Genomic DNA, 13,113 nt, shown 5'->3' on the forward strand with positions numbered 1-13,113 from the left:
CTCGCAATTATGTGGACAATTTAAGCAATTGTCTCTCAACCGAGCAATGACTGCTTTGCATTGAGAGATAGTTCTTTGAAAACTGCGATGCAAATTAATTTGTGACGTCAACCCACTATGGAACCGATTCCTCTTCATTGCTCGGTTATGGATCAAAGTATGACCACTTTTCCCGTCTTTCAAAGCCAATTAAACAGTGAAATTTCAATCAAAAGGTTCCAAAAACAACACGATGTATTTTAGACGATATCAGAGAATAAATAAAGTGAAAAAGCTTACTGAGGTGATAGGCGCTTTAAGTTGCTTGTCAATAATCTCTTTCATTTTCATTTCACACTGAACTCCGTTGAGTATTTCATGCCAAACTACATGTAATCTACCTAGTATGCGGGTTCATATTGGCTAATACACTAGAACTAAAGGCTGGACATTTTTATTTAGTATTATTATTATTATTATTATTTTTTTAATTTCATTCGTCACAAATACAACAATTACAACACAAGTAAAAACATATAGGAAGTAGCTAAAACAGCTGCGCATTTGCTGTTGTTAGCATTAATTATCAGTTAATTATATGTATTCACAATAATAATTAATTAATAATTAATTAATGATTAATTAAATTACAATGACATTACATTGACGCTTACTATTAGTATTCTAGAGTGGAAAATTGTCTGTCCATTTTCTATAAAAAGTTTCTAAATCATTATTCTTAGTTGCAATATATTTTTCTGTTTGATATTTAATTTTAATTTTAAATTTGAAACCTCCAAGATTTGGACGTACACCCTTCCTCCTGCAATCCCAAATATGTATTTTACCAATTAATATTAAATAGTTTAGTAAGGGGCAAGATGATGCTGTAATTCCTATAATGATATCTTGTAGGTTTAGAATTTTAAATAGTTTTGGTATTATGCTATTATTGAAGGATACATCCAACATGGTGATCATAATCCTGATGAAAAAAAGGGCAAACACATGTGTAAAGGCTACAAGACGAACAACTGAGATTTAGTTCTACACATATGCTGTTAAACTTTTCACTCAACGTTTTCCTCCAATTCATAGGAAGCAACCTCTATCAACAAGTACTCCCACATTTTGCACAATATCGATTTCTGATCTTAAAGAAAGCACTAGCAAATCGAACGTTTGCTGGTTTGGGTTTAGGGGTCGAACTATCTGACTGAGTATTTTGTGGAACAAATTAATGTTTGACGTGCACAATCAGAGAGCCCCAATCAACATTGTGAAACTAAACTTACAAAAAAATGCTGGAGTAAGATACCGAATGAATTTAAATAATTATCAAAAAATTCCCTTAAAAAACAAATGAAAAAGACTTTATTTCATAACTTGGGTAATGAAGATTCTTATCTTGATGTCGAAAATATTACCTCCAAACTCAAAGACTGTACAATTAAAACAAATTGTTCCAATTGCTTTAGTATCTAACGTGCTCCTATACGTAATTGTTACATTATGCAACTATTGATGCATTTACCAGTTATGCTTCTCCTTATAATTTAATGATGTTTAACTCTTCAGTTTTTTGTTTCTATGTACAACAGACGATTTTACTCTTCTATGGGAAACCCACAGGGGTAAAAGAGAGTTGAAAAGATATATTGCTCCCTCGTGCATTACAATTTCGTACATTACTGGCTTTTTTAAAAGGCCTACACACTGTACAATGCTCCTGTTCTTTAGAGATATAATATGGCTTGCCGACATGAATGGCTTGCCATTAGTAAACATACACGTTCAGTCATCTCTCTCAGCTTGTATAAACAGGGTTCGCACAGATTTTTGGTTGCAAAATTAAAGACTTTTTCCAGACTTTTTTCCAAAATACTAATTTCTTTTTCCAGACCCAAGTTTAGTACATACAGTTTGTCCCATGATGCACTGTCAACATACAGTAACCACGATGCAGTGCTGGCGTACTAAAGAGAGATCTGAGACTTCTCGGTCTGCGATTGAATGTTTTCGAAAAGACGAAATTTTAAATAAGATTTGACTACCGGGAAAAATTCACTTAGCAATAAAGCACTTGTTTGAGTTTTCAAAACAAAAAATTCTCCAGTTTTTTACCATTTTTCCCGAATTTTTCCAGGTCTGGAAAACTGGCTTGCAAATTTCCAGACTTTTTCAAGAATTCAAGACTCTGTACGAACCCTCTATAAATCACCTTTTTGATCACCTGTGTTCTCTTATGCTAAAATATTAAACTTTAAATTAAACTGCATCGTTACACAAATGCAGATATCAATCAATGAATCTCTCTAAATGATGAGAGGTTAAAGCAAAACTTTGCTTGTGGGGTCGTGTCTACAGTATCCATCTTATTACAAGAAGCGCAAAATGAGACAGTGAACCAAACAGGATTCAAACCACATGATTCAGCAAAATCCCTATAAACAGAAGGTTGCTTCAAAACAGTCTTACTACCTTACAATTTAACCAAGAACAAATCTTTAAAACGTTAAACATCAGATTCCAAGGGCTGAAAGTGTGGAATGCTACTGCTGAAGATAAATTATGCAAACTTCTTTCGCTCTCAAATTTAAAACGAAATTGAATCACTTGTCTCTACAGAACAATGAACCTTATCAACCTTATCCAACATAATAGGTTCTTGTAATTTGCATGTATGTCTTGCTTTTTAGTTGTTTTGACCAAAAGTCTACATACATTATTATAGGAAATTAACAGTTCATGAAATTAACGCGAATTTGAAAATTTCGCGTTACTTTAAGCCGCGTTAATTTGTGTTAACGTTAAATTCTGCGACCTTAATTACCATTATTTCTCCAAAATCTGTGACACACTCCAGAGATTCTCTTCACCTAGCTAAACAATAGATTTTATTTGCGTACTTTATTTCACATTCAACCTTTCACAGAAAAATCGTTTACTGTACTTCACTGCATTTTCTTCGTGTTCTCTACAAGTTCTTTTTGGGGAGTGTTAAGCAGACGCGTTAATTTCCCACATTTAAAAATTCTACCCCCTCTCTCGCGTTAATTCCTTTATTGGGAAGCAAAACTCCCTTCAAATCGCGTCAATTGAAGTCACCTTAGTTTCAAATACGTTAATTAACACGAGCGTTAATTTCGTACTAATTACTCTCCTGTCTTAGTCTCTCCTCTTAGCTTAAATAAGTTTACTTTTTTTGGTTCGCGCCTTCTTCCTTAACTATCCTCGTTAATTTTGTGCATATTTTCATTTTATTTCTCACAGTACAACTGACGATGGATGATGTCGCATCCGAAACATGTACTGTCTTCATTAAAAAGTGAACTTCAAAAACATCATGTGGTTCATCATTTGAAAGCAATATCCTACTTCGTGCTTCTACGAAGCCTTGGTAATAAGGTATTTATAAATAACAAAAATGAATCTAAGGCCTGAGACCCATTTTTTGTTATTACCCTGTGGTTATGTCCAGGTAGCAGTACCCCTTAAATATGTCATTAAAAAAATATCCAAGGTAAAGATGCCATTAAAATTCTATAATAAAAAGATTGTTTTAAAAAAAGTGTGACCTGTGCCTCCTTTCCCAAAAGGATATTGGCATTAAAGCACTTCACAACTAAGAGTAGCAAAAAAGCAATAATAATACAAATGTTAAATCAATGTTGTTGTTAAATTATGCCTAAGGGGGTATTTACAAGAGACTGGGACAAACTCAAACTGGGATGAACTTCTACCGGTATGAAATCTTTGCAGCAGTTTACTTGAAACTGGTTTCAGGACAAAATGGTACCTTTTGTCAAATAAAGATATCGCTGACTCAAAAGCATACAGGCTTGAAACTTCAAGACCTGGTCTGCGATTTGTTGTCTTTTACATGAGAACGGTTTAAACTCAGTCTGTTACGAGCTCTAGCTTCTCATCTTGGTCCAGCAACCAAGACAAGTTCAGACTGGTCTGAGTTTGATGTCATGTGTGCCTCATGCACATGCAAGAAAAGAAATGTACAGATGTATGGAGGCAGATACAAATCCATGCTGGTCTGAGTTTGTCCCTGTCTCGTGTAAATACCTCCTAACTCCCAGCTATGTCAATTATTAAAACTGCATGGTAACTACTAACCTGCAAGTCTCCAAATTGAATGCTAAAAGTGACAAAGAAAAGAAAGATTAAAAAAATTAATTAAATGTTATGCCTAATAGTACCATACTGACAGATTCAAGACCAAATGAATTCGTACAGAACTTAATTAAATTCTAATAGTTACATGCCTTTCATAAACACATACAGTGTACATGTACCGCGTGGCAAACTTTGAAGCTAAAATTCCAATCAACCACTCTGTTTTCTTCCTTTGTCATCAAATTATGCTGTAGTGCAGTACTGTAACAGTTTGCCAATCAACAAAACATGGAAACTTAAAAGTGGAGCCAGATAATTAAGCCAACCAAAGTGCATGGTGTGACCCTTTTGCCCACGATAGTGGTTGAAGCAAATTAACCCCCTGGAACTCTTTGATTGAACTATGAATCAAACTAATTCAGATGATAATGAGCTGAGGTATTTGTATATGTATTGCTCAAACATGGAGTCCTTGCTCAGTAATTGAGAATGTACATTGTACAGTTGTCATCTTAATTAATCAGACAGTATACTGTAAACACCCGCAAACAAGCAGCACCATTTTACAAGAAAATCACCACTAGAAATCAGGGGTGCGGCTTATCTGCGAGAACATTTGAAAAAGGCTGCTTCCAGTGTCCAGTTTTCCATTTTCACGTCCAATCTAATGCCTGGTTACCAAGCTATGAACGTTCCGCTCATGTTCTTGTTGTAATGCAAAAATCTATGGCAAAACTGTGTTGAATGAAGAAATTCCTGTCCACAAATACCAGAAAATGATCAAACATTTTTGTCAAAGTTGGTAGAAATGATGTTCATTATATTAAAGTGCTACAATTGTGGGAAAGACTTTGAAGTACTGTATTTTCAGTTTAATAGTGAGTTTACATTGTACGTTCGATGAACATTGGATAAAGAAGACTTCTTTCAAAAAACTTTTTTCCCAAAATTTGAGTCGCTAAACTCAGGGTGCGACTTATCTGCGGGTGTTTAGGGTAACGTTGGGCCAATGGTTTACTTACGATGATAATTTCCAGAGATGCCTGACCTAGTCAAACAAGCTTGCAATTCTTTCGCATCAATCTGCTGGTCCTTGAAAGTAAAGAATCAAGCAAAATAAGCTTAACAATGGACACAGTTAACCCCCAATATTGAAAATTTAACAGAATGAAAGCAGTTTGAGATGCCATCAAAATAGCTGCATTTAACATACCAGTAATAAAAAAAAGAAATTTTATGGACCGTGACCCCCTAAGATACTGTAATTTACTAAACATGAACAGGTACATAAGTCTCTGATATCCCTCTTATCAATCATTCGCTCTGACAAAGGGCTAACGCTCCAAACGTCAGCTTTCCAAATCTTTCACGGCGGTTATTCAACCTTTATCAACTCGTTTGATAAAATCAATTTCTGTTTCAATCTCCCACCGACACAGCATGACAGTTTCCTTAGAAACTAATTTTTTTTTTTGACAACCTCTAAAAGTACATGTACATGTACATCCACTCAGAAATGGTGTCCCCTTTAACTCATTGACTACTAGCAATGAAACTTAATAGATGTTACTGTGTTACCCCAGGTGATTTTACTTGTCAATGAGGGGGGAGGGGGGAGGGGGTTCCTGAGTCAATGGGTTAAATTAAACTTCCTACGGGACGGGCTCCGGCTGCCATGCGAGGGTCATGAGTTTGACTCCGGCCGGGCTCCAGCTGCCATGCGAGGGCCAGGAATTTGACTCCGGCCGGGCTCCGGCTGGGCTTACATAAGACTCGAATGTTCACCCCGTATAAATGGTACAAAATCTATGTTCACATCTTTTTCAAGCCGCGGCTTATATTGACCTGGGAATATATATTCGTATAAATAGTTCCTTTTGCATATTTTGTACACCGTGGCCAGAGTAAGCTGACGCTTATTTTCTCTCGTATAAACGGCCCTAATATTGCACGACGAGAAAAACATCAGTCCATCGTCCACGTGGACCGTACCTGTGAGGTACTTTCTTGCTCGATCTTGAGCTGTCAGATTGGGCAGAAGGTGGGAACTTCCTTCTTCGTTGAAGAAAAAGCGGGCGTTTTCACAACAAACTTATCCACGAATAAGTTTTTATTGGTTTTCAAGAAAGAAACTACAGTTTGCCGAAAAACTTACAACTTCACTTATTTTTCACAAATCTCTTCTCTAAGAGAAGGCAACTGTGTCATCATTTCAGTGGTGTGTATTTAAGTGCGTGTTTGTGTTGCACCAATAGAAGGAGACTCCTACCAGGTCCCCGACATGCAAAAGCCTTGAACTTCGAATGTTTACGAAATCGAAGGTGGCAAAAGATTTTTAGCCTTTTTCCAAGATAAATCATCTTAAAAATGGCGTATTTATGCAGCAATTTCTAAGAAACGTGTTGATTTATGTTTCAATTTATGAATTTTGTGCGTCCCTTTGTGAATTATGCGATTTTTCGTGAATTGTGCGATCGGATGCGATTTGAGGTCGATTGTGCGAAATCGCACCATCGCGTAATATCAGAAGGCCTGTTATATCCACAAATGGTTAGACTTTCGATTCTTTTCAGATAAGGACTATAAACCGTAGGCCATGTCTCACAACCCTTAACTGTTCACAACCCAGTGGGACGAAAAGTAACCCACACCCACACTCTGTTTACAAGTAAAGAGTATAAAGGGTATGGAGCTCCAGATGTTGTGCTCACTGGACTCGTTTCATTCATTCATGTGCTGGGTGAGATCTCCAATGGACTGACAGTGGCTGCCAGCGATGCCTGTATTATGCTGATGTCCGATCTCACCTATGGATTGATTGCTTGTAAATTAAGCGCATTTGAATATGTAAATAGAAAATGTGCAATACATGTATAAGTGCATGTACTTTACCATTACCATTACAGGAGATATGTGCCAAATCACTGGTTACACTTAGTCTACAATGTATTTTATGGCCTCAAACAGAGTTGAAAATAAAACGGTTTACAAGCAAAAAAAAGATTTCAAATTGATGAAGGAACAATGTACACTGTATATGTAAAGAGAGCCACCATTAGATTAATAGTGCGTGGTTCAATAAGTGGCACATTCAATTCTTTTACAATAACATATTTCAAATAAAGCCTGCCACTCTAAAGAAAATAAGATAATTGTTCATTTCTTTTTATTAGAAAAAGGACAGTCAGACTATATCGTGATCAATTAGACAGAGGCAACTTGTGACTGATCAATTTGTTATTCATACAATATTTAGAACATTTCACACTCACAGCGCCAGCAACTGCAGAAAAATAACCATACAAAGGATCAGCCTGCATTCCTGGGTAGCCTGGATAACCCTGCAATAATAAATAATAAAATTATTATTATAGTTTGCAACTATTATTGTTGGATTCAAAGGCTGAAAATAATTAAATGTATTCAAATCTATTTTTGCTTCTCAGCTCCATCATATCTTGCTACCCTCGGAAGGATGTGTAATGATGTTTTGTTATTCTTGAAACCCATTTCTTTAATGACCCATTTCCAAGAAAAATAAGTCTTTCTGCAAAAAAATCCTGTTAAATCAGTATTCTTTTTATGGGTTTGATACAAACTCACAATATGACCACCTACCAGAAGATGGTTTAACTGGACCAGAGCACTGAATCAGTACAGTAGTGCAGAGCTCATGGGTAACTTCAAACTCCCTTCAAGTCTGAATTTTTAAGGCATAATTTCCTTTTATTACTGCTCAAGCAATGTTCAGAATTGTCATGATTTGAACTCTTATTAATAAAGGATTTTAATCTCACAGTAAGAAACTCATTATTAATAACTCTAACTTTCAAATTGAGTGACAGAAACCAAAAGGCAGTTTGACATTTGCTATAGTTGAAGGTGAGATTCTGCAGAATTATGAAAATAGAGGATATTACTGTATATGGCCATGCAAGGATATGAATTTCATCCTCGAGTGCTAATACAGGGATGTCGCTATTAGCGCCGGCTGCTAGCAAAAATCACCATTTGAGAAAGGGGTGATCGCCAGCTGAATTTTGGCCGTCGATCGAAGTGACTGAGAAGATAATTTTGCAAATTATTCTCTACATTCTACATTCGATATATGTTGACAAAAAATTGAATATCTGTCACTATATGGAATTATCGCTAGAATTTATCGATAATGGAAATGAAAAAGCATTGTTTTAAGTATTGTTGTGCGTGCATTCTCTTTCCCCGTATTCGCCATCTTGAAGAATGCTGCGTGTTGCGAGATACTGGGAAAGATCTTGTCACCAGGTTCCTTTGATGCTCAGAGCATGAACTTACCGCCTCAAAACAACCTTCTACCGGATGAAACTATTCTTAGCTACATCCCTGCTGATAGTATCTGTATTATACTAGATAATGATGAAATGTTCAGATTAAAAGCAACTTGTCACCAACCGCTAAAATATGCATGTTGTGTAACATGAAACAGGATATGAAAGTATGAAACACAAATCATGATAATGTCAAATTATGCAAGAGAAATGTTAATGAAGTAGAAAAGAATTATATTACAGCACAAAAGTACCTACAATGAAGGGGAAGCTCAAGTTTTATTGGCTAATCATGTCAGTTACCATGACGACACCTTTATCCTCATGAGAAAAATTAAAAAAATATGTTCACTGCACGCGGTGAAGATATGATTTTTTCGCAAAAAGGAAAATCCCAGAATTTCATCAGTATCTATATAATAACAAGGTATCAATACAGTGTATACTACTTATATTTTATATAAATGTAGTTGGCGTTTCTTTCTTGATCATCATGTGTTTGACCATGTGTTTCAAGTTGATGTAATTTATGTTTTACAAACTCATTTCCATTTTTTCTTCCAGGTACAGTGTAGGTCCCTTAAAATGTCCTTGCTAATAATTCCCATCCTTAGGGAAATTCAGGTTGACAAAAACTTATAATAGGATATTAACTGTTAAATAAACAAAGATTGAATGATTGATTTCTGACAAAGCATATCGTTCAGCCCAGTCAATCTCAGCCTCTTGCAAAGACCTTCTTGTGATTCGTCATGTAATGCTTCCTCCTCGATGAAGGTCTGCTGAAACCAGCCTCACCTTTCTTAACTGTCATCTGGATCACGTGCGGGTTACATAGGAACCAATCATTGCTGTGTAGATTGTTCTCCTGGAAGTATCAGTGCATCAACTTCTTCTTTGGATGAAATGGGGATGAAGTCTTTCCAAAATATTCCTCAAAAACATTTATTGTTTCCCTTGTGGGTATGCATTTGCATTCACACGAGTCAAAATGTGAGCTACATCTACAACGATGACCTACAATGATCTACAATGACCTACAAAGAGCTACTGCAACAATGACATACAGTGATCTACAATGACTGACATTGAGGTACATTTTAAGCTAAATTAGCAAAAGACCTAAAATATAGATAAATTAAATGGCACTGCAGCATGTTTGCAGTACAAAGGTTAAAACATTCAACTCTGCACTTTGAACCAATCAAAACCTCATTGCTGTGCAAGTTTTACCTCTTGTTACCTGGCCGGTGCCACGAAGAGTTTTATCATAGGAAAGGCTTTTAGGCTCCTCTGAACAAACTCTTCAAAAACAACATTTGAGGGGCCACTATCTCGATTCAAAGCTTGCCTTGAAGAGTGAGGCTAACCCTACACATGTTATTGAGAGAGCAATTTTCTCTTGTCTGAGAGCAATTTTTGTGGAAGATAGTCGGCACTTGAACAAAAGGCCAAATCCAGTCAGAAAGTTCTACTATTCGTCAAAACATAAGTTGTACAACCCAGCAGTGTCAACTCTTCAAACAAGGGGAGGGGTAGTATTAGGTAATGTGTTAACTACATGAAGCAACCCCAGGGTAGGGGTATTAATCGAGGTTTGAGTGAGCTTTTTTTCCAAATCTCCACCTTGTCCCAGGGTGGGGATTTTCGTTGACTCATGCATTATACTGTAAAAAATTGAGTACATTAAAACAACCAGAAGGTTTTACTAGAAATTAATATTCTTTTTCTGTTCTTTTTTTTAACTGTACAATGCAATAGTTTAAAGACGGTTCACATGTAATGGACCAAGGTTTACTTGTCTAATATTATATTCAATTACGAGTACAGTCCAAACGAGTTAAATTCGAAGCTTGTCGCTGGCCATTTAGTTCACACATCACTGGCAGGGCCGAGCCAGTATGAGGCAAACCGAGGCACTTCAGTCATTTTTTCGTGATTTACCTACGAAGAGAATTTAACCAAGGACATTGCCTCAGTCATATTTTTTTCGGGCTACGGCCCTGACTGGAACAAGGTTTGTTCTTTAAACAGGAATGTATTTGAAGTACTTCATTTTCCATCAATCATTTCAAAAGTACACAATGTACTGTACTGTGTGGATCGAAAATCGCCTGAAATTTTCAGAATAACCTTAAAGTGTGCACTGTGTCACGAACTCTGGCATATTAAACTCAATGATCCAACTCCTGTTTTTTTTTCGATAATTATTAATTAATCGCGTCTTCGTATTCATAGAGAGCCAGAAAAAGGTTTACAAACTGAAGAGCTTTGATCAAATGGTAATTTTTCCTGTTTTCGCCTTCGAAGAACAGAGGGCAATAGAAACATCGACTCCTATGTATATTTAAAATCCTAATGAAATCGACCTTATTGCTTACTTACCCCTCCATATCCACCTGGCGGTGGAACACCGTAACCTTGATAAGCCATACCTGGTATTTTTCTTGAATCGAAAGGTCTCAAAGGACTTTATTGCGGAAACGATCTGCGGAGTAGCCTGGCCTAAAATGACCCATCCCTTGCGAGAGCTTCATGAGCGCGTCACGCAATCCCTCCAGGGGCCCGTTTCTCGAAAGTCCCGAAACTTTACGGGCCATTTTCGGGTGACACAATTCCCTTTGTATCTCAAGAACGGGGAGGATTTAAGCCGTCAACCCTCACAGTAATGTTTCTTTTAGTTACCCTGAAATCATGTTAAAAAGTCGGCTTTCCAAAAGAAGTTTTCGGGACTTAGGGGCCCGTTTCTAAAAAGTCCCGAAAACTTTTCGGGCCCGAAAAGCCATTTGTGAATCTGTCAACCTCTTGTTCTGGAAAGCCGATGTTTTAACTTGATTTCAAGGTAACAAAAAGCAAAATGGCTGTGAAGTTTGACGACTTTTACCCTCTCCGTTCTAGAGATACAAAGGGAATTGTGACACCCGAAAACGGCCCGTAAAGTTTCGGGACTCTCCAGAAACGGGCCCCTGGGGCCCGGTTTTCACAGTGACGTCATCAAGTGACAAGGTGTTTTGAATTTTTATCTCTAGGAGGTTGAAGATGACCTAAAAATAAATATTTTTTTCAAGTTTCCAGTTCCATGACGTCTTTTGTTTCGAAAATACAGTATTTTGAATTTCCGAATTGTCACCTTACGTGACATTATGTACAAAGTTATCAAGTTACAAGAGGTTGGAAAAATTTCTATGCCTATGAATCTCAGCAGTCTGAACGTTTCATGATCAAGTACATTAAGAGATGTGTTCATACACGTGTATTTTATGTCATGAGTGAAAAGTAATTAAGCGTCTCCATCGCTATGTGATGATGTGAATTCAGACGGTGGTGCACCAACATGGCGGTTCGATACAAAACTCTATTAAGTTGCGTTAAACGCTTCGACAAATAAATCAGAAACGATGTACCGAACAGACCTGAGAATTGGTCAGGTTATTTATGAATTTGTCTCCTACCACATTGCAAGTTTTTGGCTTATTTAATTGAACGGTTTCGGTTTTATTTTTTTCTTGCGTGACAGTGAAAACGATCTATAGATTTTGATACCTCTTAACGAACGGTTAGCGCTAACCAGGCTTCGTGCAACCTACCCCAGGACGGCAACCCTGGAACAAATTAATTTTAATTTTCCTCTTACTATAATTTTTCTTCCACGATTCACAAGCAAAAACACTAAAATTTCTCATACTTGGTTCCAAGAGTTAAATGAAATAAAGAAAAAAGAAGAATATGTTCTCGAAAAGCCAAAAACATTGTAAGAAATTTATTATGATGTTTATTATATTATATTTTAAAATAATTACATAATATGTAAGATTGACAACAATGATGTGACTTAAAATTATCAAAACAATATAAAGTAACTAAATTCAGTGAATGTAAAAAGGATACAATTTAGCATAGGGAAATGTTCGCAACAAGGCCCGAAAAAGTCTAAAAATAACTCACAAAGTGCTCAGGCTGTCGAGAGTGTAGCCAGTCTCCCGAAAGTCTTATGTTATGGTACAAAGAAATAAGGAATTATAAATTGTGTACAGTAACATGATCCCATCATATAATTAAAGGGAACACCCTCTCCAGCAAAAAATAGCCTTAAACTGAACATATATTATTTTAAACAACGTATGTGTCTGAATTTTTTCGCAAATAAACATTTGTGTCCGAATTTTTCAAAATCGCGTATCATTACTTAAATTTTCTCGGGCCCAGGCATCTTGAATATAAATTAAGCGTGTTAACTGGACTTAAAGTTTTGTTTTAGTTTTGCTGTTCCCAATCCAGCTTAGCACATTAATTTCTTGCTCTTACTACACTCTTTTTATGAGAACGTGAGGCTGAACGTTCTCCTTATATCTACCTCTCTTTTTACCGGGCTTCTTTGGAGTGGCCCTCATTAAATTCAAAGTAAATACAGTAATTTAAGTTTCTGCGGTTTCCTCTCAGAATAGTTGATTGAATTCGACATGATGTACTTAATTAATTAAATGGTTCTAATCCCTAGGCTACTTAGAAGGTCAACAAAGCTATCATCTGGTCCCATTCTAACAAGACAGCTATTGGGGGGCAAAGAGCGACCTCTGTGGAGCACTTGATACCACCCAGTTTAATGAGATACAAATACTTTGCTTCGAAAATAACGATATTCACTGAACCAGTTAGTAAATTAACATTAAGACAAGATAAGATGAAAAACCCAGAAAGA

The 13,113-nt window shown here is 36.5% G+C and overlaps 1 protein-coding gene across 2 annotated transcripts in view; it reads right to left on the bottom strand.

Moving 5' to 3' along the window:
- LOC138012514 (sorcin-like) overlaps window positions 1-10,929 on the bottom strand; it is an 18,638-nt gene extending 7,709 nt beyond the window's left edge. Inside the window, exons 1-5 of one of the 2 annotated variants that reach the window (XM_068859302.1) lie at window positions 10,850-10,929; window positions 7,380-7,448; window positions 5,130-5,199; window positions 4,108-4,129; window positions 943-964 (exon numbers count right to left, since the gene is read on the bottom strand). In XM_068859302.1, the coding sequence (XP_068715403.1) occupies window positions 943-964; window positions 4,108-4,129; window positions 5,130-5,199; window positions 7,380-7,427 (162 nt within the window). In that variant the 5' untranslated portion in view covers window positions 7,428-7,448; window positions 10,850-10,929. Of the gene's footprint in view, window positions 1-942; window positions 965-4,107; window positions 4,130-5,129; window positions 5,200-7,379; window positions 7,449-10,799 lie in introns of both variants that reach the window. The other variant, XM_068859301.1, reaches the window with a different exon arrangement.
- Window positions 10,930-13,113: the final 2,184 nt, after the last annotated feature.

Source organism: Montipora foliosa, chromosome 8 (genome assembly GCF_036669935.1).
Source record: "Montipora foliosa isolate CH-2021 chromosome 8, ASM3666993v2, whole genome shotgun sequence".
NCBI lineage: Eukaryota > Metazoa > Cnidaria > Anthozoa > Scleractinia > Acroporidae > Montipora > Montipora foliosa.